Here is a 20,105-nt window from a genome sequence, read left to right as displayed (position 1 = left end):
GCTGCTGCTCCCACTGCGGGAGCCATCTTCTGGCTCCCGCAGTGGGTGATGAGAGAGACGTCGTCATGACGACGTCTCTCCCATGCAAAGCGGCCGGAGGAGCGGACAGCGGCGGGACCAGGAGCGGACAGCGGAAGGACCATGAGCGGGAGTTTCAGGTAAGTGTTCATTTTTTTTTTTATTATCACGTCTCTCTCTACTAGGGGGGGGGGACTACAGGGGGCGATGACTGCAGGGGACACTACCAGGGGGCGATGACTACAGGGGGCACTACCAGGGGGGATTACTACAGGGGGCACTAAAAGGGGGGATTACTACTGGGGGTACTACCAGGGGGGGATTACTACTGGAGGCACTGAAAGGGGGGATTACCACTGGGGGCACTACCAGGGGGGGATTACTACTGGGGGCACAACCAGGGGGAATTACTACTGGGGGCACTACCAGCTGTTGCCATTTCCCACACTAGGCTTATACTCGAGTCAGTAAGTTTTCCCAGTTGTTTTGGGTAAAAGTAGGTACCTCGGCTTATATTCGGGTCGCCTTATACTCGAGTATATACGGTAGCTTATTTTTAATAGTCCCGTTCATCCTCTCTACCTTGACACTGGCTTGCGGTCGGTAGGGGGTATGCAGTCAGCTATTAATACCCATCAGCTTACACATATTTTGAAAAACATCACCTGTGAAATGAGTACCCGTATCACTCTTGATGATTTTAGGGATACCGTACCTGCATACAAATTCCTGAACTATTTTCTTGGAAGTAAATGCAGCAGTATTAGTAGTCGCTGGGTAGGCCTCAACCCAGTTAAAAAATCCGTCTGTGCACACTAATACATACTTAAGGTTCCTGCAGGGTGGTAATTGGATGAAATCAATTTGTATCAGCTGGAAAGGTCCATCAGTCGGTGGAATGTGGGACGGTTCGGTAGGGATCGCTTTCCCTATGTTCTTACTCAAGCAGGTCAGACAGGACATTGCTATCTTTTCTGCTTGTGAAGAAAAACCTGGTGCGCACCAGTATGCCCTCACCAACTTGCACATACCCTGTTTACCCAGATGAGTCAGGCCGTGTGCTGCCTCAGCCAGGCTGGGGTAATATACCTTGGGGGCTACTGGCTTACCATGTCTGTCCCTCCAGAGCCCGGAGGACTCTTGCCCACATCCCTTGGACTTCCAAATGGATTTTTCCTGAATTGAACACAAATTTTGCATCTCAATTAATTTCAGCATATCAATTGTTTGGAATGACATAATTGTTTCAGTTGGAGAAAACATTTTTAACCCTGCTGCCCATTTTGCAGCTTCATCAGCTCTGTTGTTGCCCAGTGACACCGGGTCATCCTCACATGTATGGGCTTTGCATTTAATTACTGCCACCGCTTTGGGCAGTTGGATTGCTTCTAAAAGATGTTTTATGTGTCGGGAATGTGCAACTGGTGTGCCTGCTGCTGTCATAAAATTTCTCAGACGCCATAGAGCCCCGAAATCGTGCACCACCCCGAACGCATACCTCGTGTCAGTGTAAATGTTAGCAGATTTGCCTGCTGCTAATTCACACGCTCTAGTTAGTGCTACTAACTCTGCCACCTGGGCTGAGTGAGGAGGACCAAGAGGTTTAGCTTCTATGATGTCTGTGTCATTTACAACAGCATAACTTGTACATAATTCACCTGTGTCTGTTTGTCTATGACAACTCCCATCCGTATAAAAGGTCACATCCACATTCTCTAAAGGTGTGTCATGTATGTCAGGTCTAGCAGGAAAGGTCTGATTCAGATATGTCATACAATCGTGCGTATCAATATGTCTGCCGAACTCACCTCCCGCCAGCAACTCCTCTCCTTCCACCCTTTGTACATCATGTTGTACATATGCTTGGTATGTTGCTGGATTCAGCATACTGCAACGTTTAACAGTAATATTTGCAGGAGCGATTAGAGCTAGATCCCATTTGGTGAACTTAGCCGAGGAGACGTGTCTGGTTTGAGCTGAGTTCAACAGAGCAGATACAGCATGGGGAGTGTAGACAATCATATCATGGCCCAATACTACGTCCTCACTTTTACTCACCAATAGAGCGGTAGCTGCTACACAGGTGGGGAGTGATCTTGCCACAGTGTCCAATTGGGCACTTTTAGTATGCTACGGGCCTACTGGCATCACCATGTTTTTGTGTAAAGACACCTGCAGCACAACCATCGGCTTCCGTACAATACAAATCAAAAGGTTTTTCATAATCAGGTATTCTCAATGCAGGTGCTTTTGACAGACTATCCTTAAGATTAAGGAAAGCCTGTTCTGATTCCTCTGTGTGTATGACACGATCGGGCTTTGAGGAAGAGACTAATTCCTGTAAAGGTAAGGCCAAAATAGAAAAACCTGGTATCCACATTCTACAATATCCACACATTCCCAAAAGGTATGAATTTGCTGTTGATTCTGCGGCAGTGTCATGTTTTGTATGGCCTGGATTCTATCTGTTGTAAGATGTCGTAACCCCTGGGTTAGGCAGTGTCCCAAATATTTTACTGTGGATTGGCACGGCTGTAGTTTGTCCTTAGCCACCTTGTGTCCTGTATGTGAGAGATGAAGTAACAAAAGTTTAGTATCATTCAAACATGACATAAACGAGTCAGAACATAGCAAAAAATCGTCCACATATTGAATTAGAACAGATCCATCGGCAGGTTGAAAAGATTGTAAACAGTCGTGCAATGCCTGGGAGAAGATACTGGGGCTGTCTATGAAACCTTGGGGTAACCGTGTCCATGTGTATTGTAAACCTCTGTATGTAAATGCGAATAGATACTGACAGTCAGGATGTAGAGGCACAGAGAAGAAAGCAGAACAGAGGTCAATGACAGTGAAATGGGTTGCATTTGGTGGGATCTGCATCAAAATGACAGCTGGATTTGGCACTACGGGGAATTGGCTCTCTACTACCTTATTAATACCTCTAAGGTCTTGTACCATCCTATAACCCCTCCCACCACTCTTCTTCACCGGGAAGATGTGACTGTTGGCTACACTAGCTGTACGAACTAAAATTCCCTGTTGCAATAATCGCTCAATTATTGGAAAAAACCCTAATTCTACCTCCTGTTTTAGTGGGTACTGGGGAATTTTTGGAGCTTGCCTTCCGCTTTTTAAATTTACTATTACGGGGCTTACGTTTGCCATTAATCCAGTGTCCTATCCATCTTTAGTCCAAAGGGAGTCTGGAATTAGGGACAACATTTAATTTATCTGAGATGGATTTTCATGTAAACTTGTAGAGTGATACATTATCCTTTGGGGAGTGTCCAACATATCCCGCACCTCATGTGCCACTCTCTCTGGGATGTCTAAAAATACACCATCAGGGGTGCAATATATGACACATCCCATCTTACATAACAAGTCCCTACCCAGAAGGTTAGTAGGAGCTGCAGCAGCAGCCAGGAGAAAAGAATGCCTAGTATGCAACGGCCCAATAGTAACCTCTGTGGACTTTGTTAAAGGATAATGTTCCACTTTACCTGTTACCCCCATTGTTGGTACTGTCTCGTTGGTCACCTGTAAATTAACTGGAGATTTTATCACTGACCTGGTCGCCCCTGTGTCTACAAGAAAAGGATATTCAGTACCAGCTACATCAACCATCATGACTGGTTCTTCCCTAGTACTTCCCGTTAACCTGACTATCTGTAGACTACAGATATGACCTGACCCCTAGCGTTGGCTACCATTCTCCAATAAAGCATTTACGGCTACAATTGGAGCTGGTGCCTGCTGAACATTTGCTGGCCTCTGTACATATCCCTTATGGGGATATCCAGGTCTTCCCTGATGTGGGGTCCCTACTCTTTTTACTGTACAGTTTCTACTTAAGTGTCCTGGTTGTTTACAGTTAAAACATGTTCGTGTATCGGGTAAAGACGTGTGGTTGTAAGGTTTGAGCAGAGGGTAAAGGTGGTGCATATGGGTAGGGATAGGGAGGGTAAGGGTATTGTGGGGGATAAGAAGTTTGCGAGTAGTATGGGACCTGTGGTTGTGTCAGGTTAGTGGGATAGAGTTGTGCTTGTTGATGTGTGGGGTTAGTGAGGGCACATATTTGTTCAGGTGTGAGTGTGTGTGTGCAAGTGTGTCTTTTGGCTGTGATGTTACCGTCATTTCTTCCAGAGCTTGGATACTGACAGCCATTAGTTTTTCGCTCTGGGCTTCTCTCTTCTTGGAGATGTTTTTATCATGTTCAATGGCGGTTTCTATGAGGGTATCTATTGTGAGTCCCCGCCAACCAGGCTGTGAGGTCTGAACCCGGGTTTTTAAACTCTCCTTCAGACCGTCCACAAGTATCGTGACTATCATTCCCCTGTGGTGAGTGCTATCTTTAATATCCTCTATCCCAGTGTACTGGGTGATAGCCTGCAGAGCCCGATCGCAATAATCTTCTGCAGATTCTCTCCTTCTGCTTAATGGTGAAAATTTTGTTCCAGTTAACTACTACTGGAAAATATATACCCAATTGAGTTACAATGCGGGAAATGTTACCTTGGTTTACTTGGTCTGTTAAGGGAACGTCACCATCCAATACACAATCCGTGATAAATTTTGTCACATCGGTATTGCGTGGCAGACAGGCCCTTAACACCACACGCCAATCTTTATTAGTGGGTTCATGTGAACTACCCAAATTTCTCAAAAATCTTTGACATTTGGTTAATTCCTTTTTGGGATCGGGGAAATCATTTATGATGGAATTTAGTTCTGCTCTTGTCCAAGGACAATGCATTACTACTTCCCTCGTGGGCACTATACCATTCGCATCTGCATTTCCATTTGGAACAGTTATTGTCCGAATGGGATGCAGACCGGTAGCGCTGCTACCTTTGACCTGATTACCTGGCTGGGGGTTTAGTCTGCTGCTGCTGCTACGTATGGTATGAACAACTTCCTCTACGGGTGCAGAGGGCATTAACACTTCCCTTGCTGTTACCGATGGAGATGGCGGCACCACTCGTGATTGTGGTGATGCAGCATCTATCATCTACACAGCATGGGAAATGGCAGACATTACAATAGGCTCATCATCCACATCATGAACATTTTCTTTATAGTTGCTTGAGAGGGTACAGGTTGCTTGTTACATTTTTATGGGTATTTTTGGTAACTAACTGTACTTGCACCTCCATCCACATAAGGTGGGGGAGGTGAGCGTGAACTGCTGGCAATACTCTCCATGACGCTACCTTGCCACACGGGTGCGTCATTTTGCGGCTCGTCCATATTGCAATTCAGCATCATGGATGTATTTTCTGGAAATGTGCTCGCGACGCTAGTTTGCGTCGTTTGCACATTTTTAAGCCACGCATCCCCCTCATGCTGCCACAGTTTTAAACATTCAAAATATTTAACCTTTTTCTCTCGGGAGCGTATCAGACTGATGTGATCCCGGACATTATCTAACACATTTTTATCAAAACTACCAATTCTGGGAAACGGTCTAACACTCTTCATCGTCATTTTAAACCATACATCACAATACCTTATCGCATAAGTACCGTACTTAGTATGCATAATACGACGAGCCGATCCGATCGGCGCCTCCATTAGCAGCACATCATTGTCTAACATCTCTACTGTTTGCGTGGCTCCCATTCTGAGACAACTCCTACGCTTTTCAATAAATTTAAACTGGTGAAAGACAATCAAGATACTTTCACTTACCTGTGGACGATTTAAGTCGGCGGCGCCCACACACCTGGATAAGATTCAGTAAGGCAACTTCCACACCTGGATAAGATTTGAAAAAGGCAACTTCCACACCTATGGAAGTTTATGTGTCGGCCATTTCCACGCACCTCTCTACAACAAAGACAACCTACTACTGTGTATAGAACGGTAAAGCTGCTTACCGAGCGACTAGCACTTAGCCCTTAAAGGTCATACGGTACCTTTAACTGTAGGGAACAAGTTACCCCTACCAACAAAACACTCACTGTTACACACTTTTTCCTGCGCAGAAAAATACACATTAACCCAGATATTGGTAATAATTGAAAAATGTAAACCTCAACGGCTTTATCCAAAACACGTGGCAGCACAACCGGAAGTACGTATACGCTATTGTGTGACCAGTCGCATACAGAATAATGCGACTACCACACAACCGTATGACAACCTTTAGCTGCGTACACAAAAGTGCGTCTTTGATATGCGCAAACCTGCGACTTAGCCGCGTACTCAGTACTGCAGCACCCCTTTAAACGTAAGGTTCTATCAACAGAGGAAAACAAACTTTTTCCTATCTTGTCCCTGGATTCTAGTCAGCTTCCTTGATTCACATGGAGATGGATAGCGATCTTTCAGCACAAAGCGGTTGCAGGCAAACCCTGCATGTGGCCACTCCACCCTTTGCTGAAATATCGATAGCCGTATGTACCGTGTGAGCAGGTAAGTGACTTCACTACGAGCCCCCAACTAACGATACTGGATCAGAACCTCTATACACATCTTCCTATACCTTCTAATATCCTGCCTATACCTTCTAAGGATAACGCTAATTTGCGTACGCAGTCATACAGTAAATAAAGACTTAGACCTGGAATCTGTGGTTCCAAAGCACAAGTATTATTCAAGTAAAAGTTCAGACAGTTACACGCAATTGATCCAGACACAATTTAGGTGCAAAGGAATTATACAGACCCAAGTACAGTATACATACGCAGCGCTTCCGGTACCAGGTGCTAGGCATCAGCAAGAAACCCCTCGTCTATCAGCATTCGGCACGAAGACTAAGACTCAGTGTTGGAGCACACATATTTATACCCCCCAGGAATAGGTAAAACAATAGAGACGTTGCTGATGCTATTGGTTCCCAAGGGGGATCCATCTGTTACGGAGCATTTAACAGGCTGGTTCAAATAGACTCTCCCTGCCTCTAACAGCTGGGGGTCTCTCCCTTCCTGCCCCCTGTAACATCCTAACAGTTAATACATTTTGTTGCTTGAAGACTCTGCGATCCATAATTCGAGAATGCATGATGCGATCTCCCCACCGATTACACCGGAATACTTTGGAAAGAGTACGCATCAGTACAAAACCAAACGCGGCTTTCTTAGCATGTATAAAACCTTAGTTACCAAATATCTTTATTTCACAGCATTTATATTAACCGAACAAACTTAAATCTTATATCTTAAAGCTAATGGAACCTTTGTAAGTGAATATGTAATGTGTGAGTGTACGGGGTTTGATATGAAGACGCTAGTTAACTTGGTGCGGATGCGAGCGCATTTAGCTACTAAACAGTGTTTTCATTCGGGGTCTTGTGCGTTCGCTAATATGCGACTAGTTAACAGCGCTATTATGCGTATTATCGTGTATGAGAAATGATGGGAGATGCAATCGCATGGTGCTAATAGTATTATCGCCACATGTACTAAAATGTGAGTTTATCTAAAATGGCGCTTAGGCGGCCATTCGCAAAATGGCGTCTTGCGATCTCATTTTCCAGATGGCGTCTTGTGGCCAGTCGCAAGATGGTATCGCCGTGATTCAATTTTAAACTGAACTTGTCTCAGCCAATTACTCAACTTCGACACCCTTTCAACCAAACTTAAAAGCCAGGTTATTGCCTGGGCAACCCAGGTCTTGGCTTGGTGTGAAAGGGTCAACCCCAGTTGTGTGTCCTGGGGATCCGACCCTGGTCGCTAACATGTAGTATTCAAGCCTTTTTGCTGTTTTTTTTACAGTGTGTTGGAGGGAAACTATTTACGTAGTACGGAGTAATCCCTTCAAGTTACCAGCACCTGTGAAAAACCATTACGCTGATATGAAAATCCACTATTTTGTATTGAAGTGCCCATATCCACCATCCATTGATAAGGTTATTTCAAAGACACAATTCCACTTGGAAATGGAAATCCTGGGGAAACCATACTCTGATACTTCATGATGGAGGAGGAGGAAGCAGTAATGGCACTTGTATGCTACTGAGGGTAAGGGCGCCCCCCTATTGTGTCCAGATAAGAGATTCTCTCCCCCTTTTGCTCTGAATGAATCTCCTGAGGATGAGCCAGATATGTAATGTACTTGTAGCTGATGTATTCTTTAGCTGACATTATTTGCCTGCATATCTCTAAGCATACTACGTAACTTGTTTCATTCATATATTTGACATCTGGGATTATACTGCCCCCCTCCACTTTGGGTTGGATTAGTATGCAGTATCTGGTGCATAAGATCTGTGAGATACCAAGGGCCAAATGTAATAGGGTGCAAGTCAAACTCGCACATTTAGAATGTGCAAGTTTGTCCCGCAACTCGCAAATGTAATGTGGTGTGAGATTTCCAGGTCCCATATTACTCGCATGCGACTTCACACGGTAATTCACATGCGAGGTTCGAACCCAACTGAATGCGAGTTTCATTATGTGATTTGCATAGTTTTAAAGAAAGTCACCCATTGGTACCCAAAAGTTGCCAGATTTATAGCTCCTATTAAAGTCCCAGCTCCGCCATTTTGTCCTTTAAAAGGTTAGGGAAGGAGAGTGGATTTAGCAATTGTTTTTTGGCCTAGAGCAGCATGCCTGTCAGAGTGAGAAGTAGGGGTGAGGAGAGCCGAGAAGAGGAGGTGATTGTCACACAGCTTATCAGTGAGGAGGAGGAGGAGAGCGAGGCGGAGGCAGCGGTTTCTGCCCCAGGAAAAACGTGCACTTGAAGAAATGTGCACTTTTCTTTCGAAAATTGCGCACTGGTTCATGCGATGGTGCGAGTCTTTCCATGGCTCCTGGGTGGTCAGGCACACAAAAGCAGTGCACCACACAAGAAGGCAATGTGGCAGTCCATCACTGACCCCGTAAAACACGGTCAGCTCCTGCCACCGTGGTGATGGCAACTTTACAAAAAGATTCAATGATGTGAAGCGGGTGTTAAAGGCAAAAATGGCCGAGGAGCTGCTCCAATCCCACAGGACGGGGTGGACGAGCAGTTCCGGTCTGTTATATAGCAGCTATGAGGAGGATCTCAAGCTGGTCATCCCCCAAGAAATTCTGCCAGGCACCCACATTGAAGACACTGACTGTCCACCAGCCCCAAGGCGTCCTGGTGAGTACACAAACAAATGGTCCCCTTTTAATTGCACCAACCTAAATCAGTGTAAGCTGTTCCATTTTTTTAACCTCTTCAGAGACCAATTAGATATTTTTTATTGTAAAACTGTTAATAGTGTTGCCTGTAAATAGATTTTAATATTGATTATATTACCCAATTTAATTATAAATATACCGTATACTCAAACAACAAAAATGTATGCAATTAAATAGATCTGTTATTTTGAATTAAAAGAAAATATACACATATATGCCAGTATTCCTGAAGAGGTTAAGTTACATAGAGGTCTATTTACTATACTTTAGATGGAGATAAAGTACCAGCCAACCAGCTAATAACTTTCATTTTTGAAACACAGACTGTGACATGGCAGTTAGTATCTGATTGGCTTGTACTTTATCCTCCATCTAAGGTTTAGTAAATAGACCCCTCAAACTGTTACAGAATGTAAATCTTGTTCATGTGACCCCATCAACCGGATAAGTGTCAGCCAACCTAGAAGAGTAAGGTACATTTGCAAAATTGCACCCAAAAACCACTAAACAGTATAGTTCTCAATGCAAGTCATAACACATAATGTACGGTGTTATCCGAAATTATGCGTATTCAGCAATAGCCAAATGTATTGATAACCATGAAACGCTACTGATTTATTTTTTTGTTTTCCTCAGCTGCAAAACCAAGGAAGAAGGCTCCAGCCAAAAGGCGTCACCCACAAATGGACGAAGAGGAGGCTGGTGAGTGCAAAACAGAAAAAAAACATGACATTACATTACGAGGTCTCTGCAATAGAACTTTAATGTCACGTAACATTAATTCCATTACCACTGTGAGATTAAGTGTGGGTACACACTGGAGCGACGGGCATTCATTCTGACATCAGCCATCATGCCCATAAACCGTGATTGTCCGTCCACGCTGGACGACTTTAATGAGCAACGGAACAATCACCGTTACGTCATTCATTAACCTGGCGACCGTCACTAATGACCGCGGGAGTGCGCAATCAAGGCACATAGGCAAATGCAGGGGGGTTCCGGTTGCCTGTAAACCCCCCTCCCCAGCCCACACCATGACCACAACAGGAATATAATAGGATTTAACTAGTGCTGCTTGATCTTCTTAGTATCGCAAATTAAATAATTAGCACCACCCATGGATCTTTTAACATGAGTCAGCCAGTAATAAATACACCTGTGCACCAACTAGGAGATCTGGAAAACATGCACTGTTAGGGGTGCAATGCTATATACCATAAATAGGGCTGATTATTAATACCATCTAATAATACACTATCCAGTGCATAACAAGACCAATATGTACATATATGTCCATGGCAGTGCTAGGTTCTTCTGCTGCTCCCCCAGACTCCCGGAATTGCTGCAATGCTCTGGAATGGTGCCCACATGTAAAATAAAAACATCCAGCTCAGGCAGGATGGCCCTACTGCCGCATCTAATGGCTTACTGTGATTGCTGGTCCTGTATATGCTGGGATTATGACACACATTACACTTTGTATGACACATATTAAATCGGGTTAAGTGCTAATTATGGCCTCTCCATGGACTGGCCACACTTGCTCTAAAAGCAAGCATTTGGAAACCCCCCTCTAAAAATCCTGCGTTTGCCACTGACGGTACACACTGTGCGATGTAGGCGATATATCGTTACAAAAACGGCATATCGACCCAACATCGCTCCAGTGTTTACCCAACTTAAGGTCTGTAATCATTAAATAATATAATGCACAAAATAAATTAAATATATAATTGTACAAACATATCAGTGATTTGTACAAAAAAAATTATATTCTCATTATTCAAACACACTGATATGTAAAGTAGAAACTTTTACAAAACTTGCAAAATTCTCTTGAAAACCATGCCTGCATTGTGGGGAATTGAATCATTTAATATAGTCTCTACTGAATGCACCTGTGCTTAAGCATGGAGATTTGTAACGCATACATTGTTAGCTGGCATTAATAGTAACAATACTATAAAGTAAACTCCTTTTCCTCTTTTCAGGACCTTCTCACGTGTGGATGCCTACACCGCTTGCCCCACCATCAGCGCCTGTGGTCCCGGACACACCTGTTGGCCTGGTGGCATACTCTGATGAGGACACCATTATCCTGACACCTGTGGAGCCACCAGCTGACACCACACTTACCCAACAGCAGGCACCCCAAGCCTTGAACAAATAGCCAGATCCCTGGACTCATTTAGGCAGGCCCAGATGGAATACATGCAAACACATGCAAATCAGTTGAATGCCATCACACACCAACTTGGAAAACTGAATAGGGTGACCACAGTAGCCCAGGGGACACCGATTAGGGTGGCCATTGACCTCCACATTTGTTTGTTGGAAATGATCCAGGCCATCAGGGCTCAAACAGAGACCCTAATTGACCTCCATTAGGGAGCTAGTGGCCCAAAGGGCTATAAGGGATGCTCCTTTGGTGTCCACTATAAGCTCCCAAACAACATCCCCCCATTCTCCGTCACCAGTAACTCCACCTAGGCGCAGTGCGCGCATGCGGGGGGGTGCACCTAAAGGGGCAGGAAGAAGCAGAGGCAGTTCCGCCTTTAATGGTGCGTACACACGTAGCGATTTAAATGATCAATTTAAACATTATTGTTCAAATCGGTCATATAAATGGTCCCTACCAACTTACCATCGACCAACAATGCGCGGCCACGTATGGACGATAGCGATATCGTCCATCGGCCGTGCATGCTGGTCAACTTGCTCGATATCGTGCAAGTTACTATAGGGACCCTCGATCGTTGATCTCGTTGACCCATTCTCCAAGATGGATTCAATATCAGCAGAGTTGCAGGTTTTCATCCCTTCAGCAGGCACTGAGAGAAGAGTTGCTACCTAAACTACTTTAAAAGTCCAATAAAGTAGGTAGTAGTAGATAAAGTATCCCTAAAAAGGGCTTGCCTAGCCAGGGTGCTCTTAAATCCTTAAGTGGTGGGCTCAGCCTTCATGTTGTAGAAATTCTCATTGAAACTAACTTCTAGCTAAACTGATCCTCAGTGTTGTACAGCTCCCCTGCCAATCAGGACTGCGCACAACCCTGTAGTGATGTCACATAGACACCGATGATGTCGGTGTGCTTTCTAGTAAGGAAGAAGAGGGACAAATCTCATACCCTGAATTTGCAGCTTCGAAGTCGTAACCGCCATCTGGAGGCCTCTTGACAACAGGTAAGCCTAAAGGGCATATTTACTAATGGGCAGTTTATCAAAGCCACCAGAAATAAATGCTAAACGAGCCTGATTTAGCGTTGATCCCTATTGCCGTTTACTATCTGTCAATGGCTTTGACAAACCACCTGTCAGTAAATATACCCCGAAGATTACACACACACACACTGGTTTCACTCTGCTGGGAGATAGGGTAAATATATATATATAAATAAAGGAAGAAGTCACATTAAATACCTGGGGTGGTTTTTTTTATTCCTGTTTTCTACTAAGCTGCCTAAGGGTTTAACCCTATACACTATGGGTGTCCTGGAGTATTTCAAAGAAATTAAATTAACAGCAATAATTATTTTGTATATAAAATGTAGGTTGGTATTTTCCTGTGATCGATGTTTTCCACCTGTTAGAAAAAAAAAAAGGCCATGAAGCAATTTATGTGAACAGTTTGCTAAAGTATACTTACAGAAGCCATTATTTTCATCCATGTCTGACTAAAAACTAGGGGTGAGCGGGTTCGGATTTCTGAAATCCGAACCCCCCCGAGCCACGCCGATCCGAGTCAGGCTCGACTTTTCCCGCCTGACTTGGATCTGAAATCGAGGCAAAACGTCATCATCCCGTCTTCTGGGTCTCGCAGGTTCTGGATCCTATATAAGGTACCCGCGTCGGCGCCATTTTCTCACTCGGCTGTGGACAGTGAAGAGGGAGGGTGGGAGTTAGGGCTGGCTGGGCTGTGTAGTGTAGTGTAGTGTGGTGCAGAGTAGTGTTGTGCTGTGCTGTGCTGTGCTGCTGTTGTCCATAGGGGCTGTGTCCACTACTTCAAAGTCCATAGGGGCTGGCTGGACTGTGTTGTGCAGTCAGTTGTCCATAGGGGCTGTGTCCACTCCAAAGTCCTGTGCAGTGTCCCAGTCCTAAAGGGGTGCTGTAGTGTTGTCCAGGGGGTGCTCTGTCCGTCAGGGGTGCTCCCCCCAAGTGCTAAAAAAAAAAATATTTTTTCTGTGTTTGTGACTTGTGTGCGCAGTAGCCGCACGTGCATCAACAAAGTAGTGCCAAGCGTGCGCCTGTGTCATAAGTAAAGGGCCGGCTGGCTTGACCGTTAAAGGGTGCTGTAACCCCCAAAGTACACTCCAAACCAAATAAAAAAAATATTTTCTGTGTTTGTGAATTGTGTGCGCAGTAGCCGCACGTGCATCAACAAAGGAGCAGTGCCAAGCGTGCGCCTGTGTGCCATAAGTAAAGAGCCGGCTGGCTCATTTCTTAAAGGCTGGTGTAACCCACAAAGTGCACTACTCTCCAGCAAAAATAAAAAATATTTTCTGTGTTTGTGTGCGCCTTAGCCGCACGTATATATATCAATATAACATAAATGGAGGACCAAACTTTCTCCGATAAAAATAAAATAGGGAAAGATCAAGAACCACTTCCTCCTAGTGCTGTTGCTGCTGCTGGGGGTTGTTCATCATCCCAGAGAGGAAGTAGGAACACCACTACTTTTACTAAACAATTGACCCTCCAACAGTCCCTAGCGATGAGGATGAAGTACGACAGCAGTCATCCTGAAGCAAAACGTATAACTGAGGCCTTGACTGCTATGTTGGTGTTAGACGTGTGTCCGGTATCCGCCATTAGTGCAGTGGGATTTAGACAATTGATGGAGGTAGTGTGTCCCCGGTTCCAAATCCCGTCTAGATTCCACCTGCATCCTCAAAGCAGCAGCGACAAGCGTGCGTCTGTCTGTTAAAGGGTGGTGTAACCCTCAAAGTGCGCTCCACAAACAATAAAAAAATTCTTCTTTTTTTTTCTCTCTTTGTGAAATGTGTGGGCTGTAGCCGCACCTGCATCCTTAAAGCAGCAGCGACAAGCGTGCGTCTGTCTGTTAAAGGATTACATTGGTGACAGCATCCAAGTAGGCATGTCAGACAGTCCGTACCTGTACTAGCAGGAAAAAGAAGCAATTTGGAGGTCCCTGTACAAACTGGCTCTATTTTACCTGAGTTGCCCCCCCTCCAGTGTGTACTCTGAAAGAGTGTTTAGTGCAGCCGGGAACCTTGTCAGCGAAAGGCGTAGGAGGTTGCTTCCACAAAATGTGGAGAAGATGATGTTCATAAAATGAATTATCAACTCTTCCAGGGAGACCAGCCTCCAGAACGTACAGAGGGACCTGTGGTTGTGGATTCCAGCGGGGACGAATTAATACTCTGTGAGGATGAGGATGTACACAACACTGAAGAGGGTGAGGAATCAGTGGATGAGGAGGATGAGGACGACATCTTGCCTCCGTAGATTCAGTTTGTGCAGGGACAGATTAATTGCCAGCTTGTTTTGTGGGGGCCTAAACGAACCAATCATTTCAGCCACAGTCGTGTGGCAGACCCTGGCGCTGAAATGTTTGGTTTGTTAAAGTGTGCATGTCCTGTTTATACAACAGAAGAGTGGGTGGGAGGGCCCAAGGACAATTCCATCTTGCACCTCTTTTTTTTCTTTGAATTATGTACTGTTTGGGGCCTAGTTTTTCAAACTGCCATCCTGTCTGCCACTGCAGTGTCACTCCTAGATGGACCACGTGTTTGTGCCGCCCACTTGTATCTCTTAGCATAGTCATCCAGCTACCTCGGTGCAACCTTTTGGATATAAAAACACTATTGTGAGGTGTTCAGAATAGACTGGAAATGAGTGGAAATTAAGGTTATTGAGGTTAATAATAGCATAGGAGCAGAAAAACACACAAATTCTGTGATTTTAGCTGTTTTTATGCTTTTTTTGAAAAAAATACAGATTCAAAACACAAAATCCAGAACCCAAAACACGGAAGGGTGGTTTTGGCAAAACCAATCCAGATCCAAAACCAAAACACGAAAAGTGGCCGGTGCACACCCCTACTAAAAACATGTACTTTTATTAGCCAATGTTTTTTTTACCTGGTCATTGATGGTCATGTATGGATGGTGATAATGATGATCGTAACATCAATGTTAAGCTGTTGATATCCCATCCTGAAACTGAAGTGAGATGTCTTGAAAAAGACCCCAAATTAGGTCTTACCGTGGTGACCATGGTGAATAAATTTAGCTTTATATATATATATATATATGGAGGAGTGTGAGGATTTTTTTCAGTGTCTCAATCGTGAGGTGAAAATATATATATTCATATATATATGAAAAATGCCTGGCTGGGACAGGCATTTTCATGGTAATTTCGTTGTGGTAATCGTGTATATTTTCAGAATGATTACCATTGCACATTGTTATAAGGGCATCACTATCTGCCCCTCACCTGTATATGAGTAATACATTTGCCTGTTACTGTTCTCATTTAATTTTACACAGCAAAAGTTCTAGTTACCCTGACCAGCACCGCTTGGGCTGTTAGTATACCTGTTCCAACTGTTTTCTTTTGTGTGTTTTTGCCTGTTCCTGGTATCTGATATAAGGTGACAATATAAAGGACATTTTATGTACCTAATTTTCACCATAAGACAGAATTTTACACTTTTTTTTCTTTTCACAAAAACTGTCTAGGCCTATAACCATATATTTGCCAATGTTGCAGTCAAGCAACATGAATTTAATTTGCTAGTTATATTGTAGTGTTCATGTTTTTTCCTTTCTGTGGCAGCAATGCTCTCAAGCAATATCTAAATTTGTATTTTTATAGCTGTCAGGTGTTTTCAGAAGATCCTAAGTGCGTAATTTGTCGAAAATATAAAAAAATAAAATGTAAATGAAATTGTATTATTGGAATATATAATGCTTGGCAAGTAAAGGGTTAACTCCCCCCTCTCCTTTTAGAATACAGTTTCATTTCAAAATGGGGACATTTATAGGCTTATGAACATAGAAAGTTGCATTGTTTGAAAAATGGTGATTCAAATTGCTAAATAATGTTACTCTTACACCAGGCTCTAGGAATACTTTTATCATTACTGTTTCCACAACGTCCCCAGGAAATGAGATCTCTCAACTAAAGACTTTACATATAAAATACTGCGCTATGTGTGTACATATATATAGTGTGTATGTATGTGTGTATAATATATAGAGAGAGAGCTAGTGAGCGTGTAGTGCTAGATTGTGTGTGTGTGTATATGTATATATATATATATATATATATATATATATATATATGTGTGTGTGTGTAATATATATATATATATATATATATATATATATATAAACATGTATTATTGACTGGAGCCTTCGACTGCCGATTGTTTGTGTTGGATTTATATATATAAGTATATGTACGTATATTTAGAGAATGTGTATGTGTGTAGATAGCGTGTTTTTCACGTCTACACTGGGGGCAGTGAATGATTTTGGTTTCGTTTATATGAGACCTGTCAGCGCTGTAAGTACTATGCCCGCCGCCTGTGTAGTAAGTACTAGCGAGCAGACAGACGTCCATAACTAGACTCTTCTTTGCTACAAACGTTGTATATCTAGTAGAATATGGACAGGAGGCTCGTGAGCGGGCTGGACCAATGGGAGCATTAGCTTTACTAGAACGGACCAATCGCAACGCGTAGCTCTCCGACGAGATCTCTTCTCTCCGCCCAGACCCTCCTCTCCCTTGCTATGAGAGGACGTACGCTATAGGAGTAGCGGTGAGTGGAAGAGAATGGTAACCAGACAGCGTTGACGTAACTCTTGCTGTGAATGAGCGTGTGCGGCTGTCAGTCTTAGGCCATTTAAATGGCTACGCAGTGTTATTACCGGAGCTCTGTGCAGTGTACGTCTGACCGGGGAATCCCAGGAGAGGCTTCATCATGATCAAGGAAGAGGACGAGAATGGGAGCGGCCAGCAAGGAGAGGAGCAGCTCCGCTGCCGGTATGAGGAGCTGTGCAGCAGTCTCAATATGGACGAGAGGGCCCGTGTGGAGGCCTGGGAGAGCTACGCCAGGATCAGCCAGAATTACACTCTGGAGGTGAGGGGGTTAATATGGCTGGGTCAGATGTAAAATGCACCAGAGAGGTCATGCATGCTGCCACTGAGTGACTGGGGGATGGAGAAGTGACAGGACATGCATAGCGTGCTGCCTCGCATTGCATAGTGCCAGCATCTCTACTGGCAGTGCCACTATCTCTGCCTGTCCCGGAGCTCCTGCTTTCCAATTGCTGAAACCTGTGTGAACCTACAGTACCGGCACTACGATCCTGTACTCTGTGCAGATGCTGAGACGTAGGTAATCCTGGACCATTGGTAGGAATACTATCATTACAATGTCTCATCGTATGACTAAGCTGACCCGGGAAACCAATTTGTTGTCTTTTACTTCCCAAAGGAGACTGTATTTTTTTTTTTTAATTAATCTGCTGCTGTAGGCTGTAAACCCTAAATCATTCACTTTTTTTCACTCAAGGCTGTAAAGGGTTAACTGGTTGAGATGGGGGCTCAGCCAACCACAAATTGTGACCCCCTTTGGGGCCTGCAGGTGCCCGACACTGGGGATGGCTCTCTGCAGGGAATCTGTATTTAATGCCAGCAGCTCAATACACGCCGGATCAAATACCGTCAGCGACGGACCTATTTCCCGACTGGGGCTGGTAAGTACCCTAGCCCTCCCTTAGTCGTGCCTAACCCTAACCTTCCCCCTTAGTGCCTAACCCTAAACTCCCCCCGTTAGTGCCTAAACCTATCCCCCCCCCCTCCCTGCACCATAAACCTAACCCTCCCGGGGGTTGCCTAACTCCCCCTTTCCCTACCCTAACCCTCCTGGGGAGTGCCAAACCCCAAGTCCCCAAGTCCCTACCCCAAAACCTAACTCCCCCCCCCCCCCCCCCTCCCCTTCCCGCAGCCTAAACCTAACCATCCCCTCCCGCAGCCTAAACCTAACCCTCCCCCTAATGCTCAACCCCTAACACTTAACGTCGGGATTTCATCGGTCGTGATCCTGGTGCCGTGATTCTAACTGTAGTCGGGGATCCGCCGCCGGCATTCTGAGCGCCGCCATCCTCACCGTGGAGGTGCCAACTACATCCTGTTTGAAACTAGACAATTTTGTAATGCAATATCTTCCTTTTTGTCTTTTGTAAACTATACAAATTATAATTAGAAATTACAGACCCTACGTTAGAACTATGTTAATATTCATAAAACAATCTGTTAAGGTTATTGCATTTTGTGACCGTTTAGAATTGGGCTATCTCTCCCTGTGTCCTCTTGGTTACCTGGCTTATGCTTTACACTCTAACTTGGTAAAAATTGCAATAACAGAGATTTCAACTAGTTTTATTTCTTGGAGCACCATAGGTGTAGTTATTAATATTCCATACAATGCAGAACTTTCTGTTTCCAACAATTTTGAAGCTCAGTGATGTTTCAGATGTTGCTGTAATGAAATATTAGCAGAGGTATGCTTTGTACTACAGCTACATAATGTGCCAACAGTGCAGACTTGATGTAACTTGGTACAGGGTTAGCAATACCTATTACTAATGCTGTTACCAAGGTGCTGATTGTTGTGTTAAACTTCAAAGACATGTTTAACAGCTGGTGGCTTCATAGTAAAGATGGTTACACTGTGCTTAATATGGCTTGTTTGGCTTGGCACACTGGTAGTTTGATGCAGTCTCCATGGAGAGATGCTTAGACCATTTCAATTCTAATTACAGTGACAACATATATGTAGCCATTATAGTAATTTTTTTGTCTGTCTTTTTTATAGTTTTCCTACATACAGTGAGGGCTACCTGTCAGATTTGTTAACCTGCATATACTCCTTTTCTAACATGTATTTTGTTGCAACATAAGTAGCAAACTATCAGCAATTGGCTTTTCTATATGCATCATACTGCAAGTATTTAAATTAAAGCAACTATTGCTTGTCGTGGGTTAGAGTTCATATTTTTGTGCCTCAATACCTTGGAGAATAAAATGGCAGTATTTAATCTTGTTAGTGATCAGAATAAATAAATAAATGTAAATAAAGCCTTTATATAATTTTAAAGATCAGTTTTACAGCAAATATTTTCATTTTTAATGAGAACTATCCCCGCTATGTACTAAGGGAAGCTTGCAGAGACAGTGGTTGCTGTAACCACTGTCCCTGCAAGCTATATTCCCTGCATTTTGTAGAAGACTTCTCCGGGGGAAGCTGACACTGCATGCACATGCTCGTAAGCATCCATAGGCATAAAGCGGTTGACACTATCTGAAGATGGTGTAAACTAACGGGGCCAAACTCAGAAAAAGTTTAACTTTTCAGCACTTAGTACACAAGTGCCAGATTGTAGTCCCTTTTAGTAATAACGGGGACTGCGATTTGCACAGCTAATTAGCACTCTGGCTGAGATTTCTGTGCAAGCTCCTGCATGGTGGTGTTAGTACATAGCAACAATTTATAAAATTATGCAGAAAGCTTGATAAATAGGCCCCCAGAATTGGGGAAATCAGCCTGAACCCCCCAAAAAGTTGCACTAACATTGGGGATCAATGTAGATGTGTCTGAATAGCCCTAATAAAACTGTTTAGGGTACTTAAGTTATTTCAATAGCTTCTTTTTAGCGTCTTTGCACAAGTGATGAAGAATGGCATTAAGCTGTATTTTTTGGTGAAAATAAGTAGTCCAGTCAAATTTGGGGTACTTGAAAATGGGTGCTAGCATTTTTTTAGGTCTCTAAAGTGAACTTTTAAAAAAATCTTGGAAAACCACCCTCATACATGCTCCTGCAATCCCAAAAACACTTGGCCCCTCCTTACAACACCCCAAGAAGTCTATTTCGCTAGTTTTTATGCTTGTACTTTTCCACCCCCCAAAATTAAAGTACTTTTTTGGGGTGTTATG

General features: G+C 43.8%; 1 protein-coding gene across 2 annotated transcripts in view; it reads left to right on the top strand.

The window, feature by feature from the left end:
- The first annotated feature begins 16,903 nt into the window (after positions 1 to 16,903).
- The window catches only part of RBL2 (RB transcriptional corepressor like 2), a 104,880-nt gene continuing 101,678 nt past the window's right edge, over positions 16,904 to 20,105 (top strand). For both annotated transcript variants that reach the window (XM_088471860.1, XM_088471859.1), the window contains exon 1: positions 16,904 to 17,246. In XM_088471860.1, coding sequence (XP_088327986.1) covers positions 17,088 to 17,246 — 159 coding nt within the window. In that variant the 5' untranslated portion in view covers positions 16,904 to 17,087. The remainder of the gene's footprint in view (positions 17,247 to 20,105) is intronic.

The sequence above is a fragment of the Taudactylus pleione genome, unplaced genomic scaffold, assembly GCF_031769625.1.
Source record: "Taudactylus pleione unplaced genomic scaffold, aTauple2 ptg000117l, whole genome shotgun sequence".
Taxonomy (NCBI): Eukaryota; Metazoa; Chordata; class Amphibia; order Anura; family Myobatrachidae; genus Taudactylus; species Taudactylus pleione.
The sequence above is the reverse complement of the archived record's forward strand: the minus strand, read 5'-3'. Positions and strand labels throughout refer to the sequence as shown.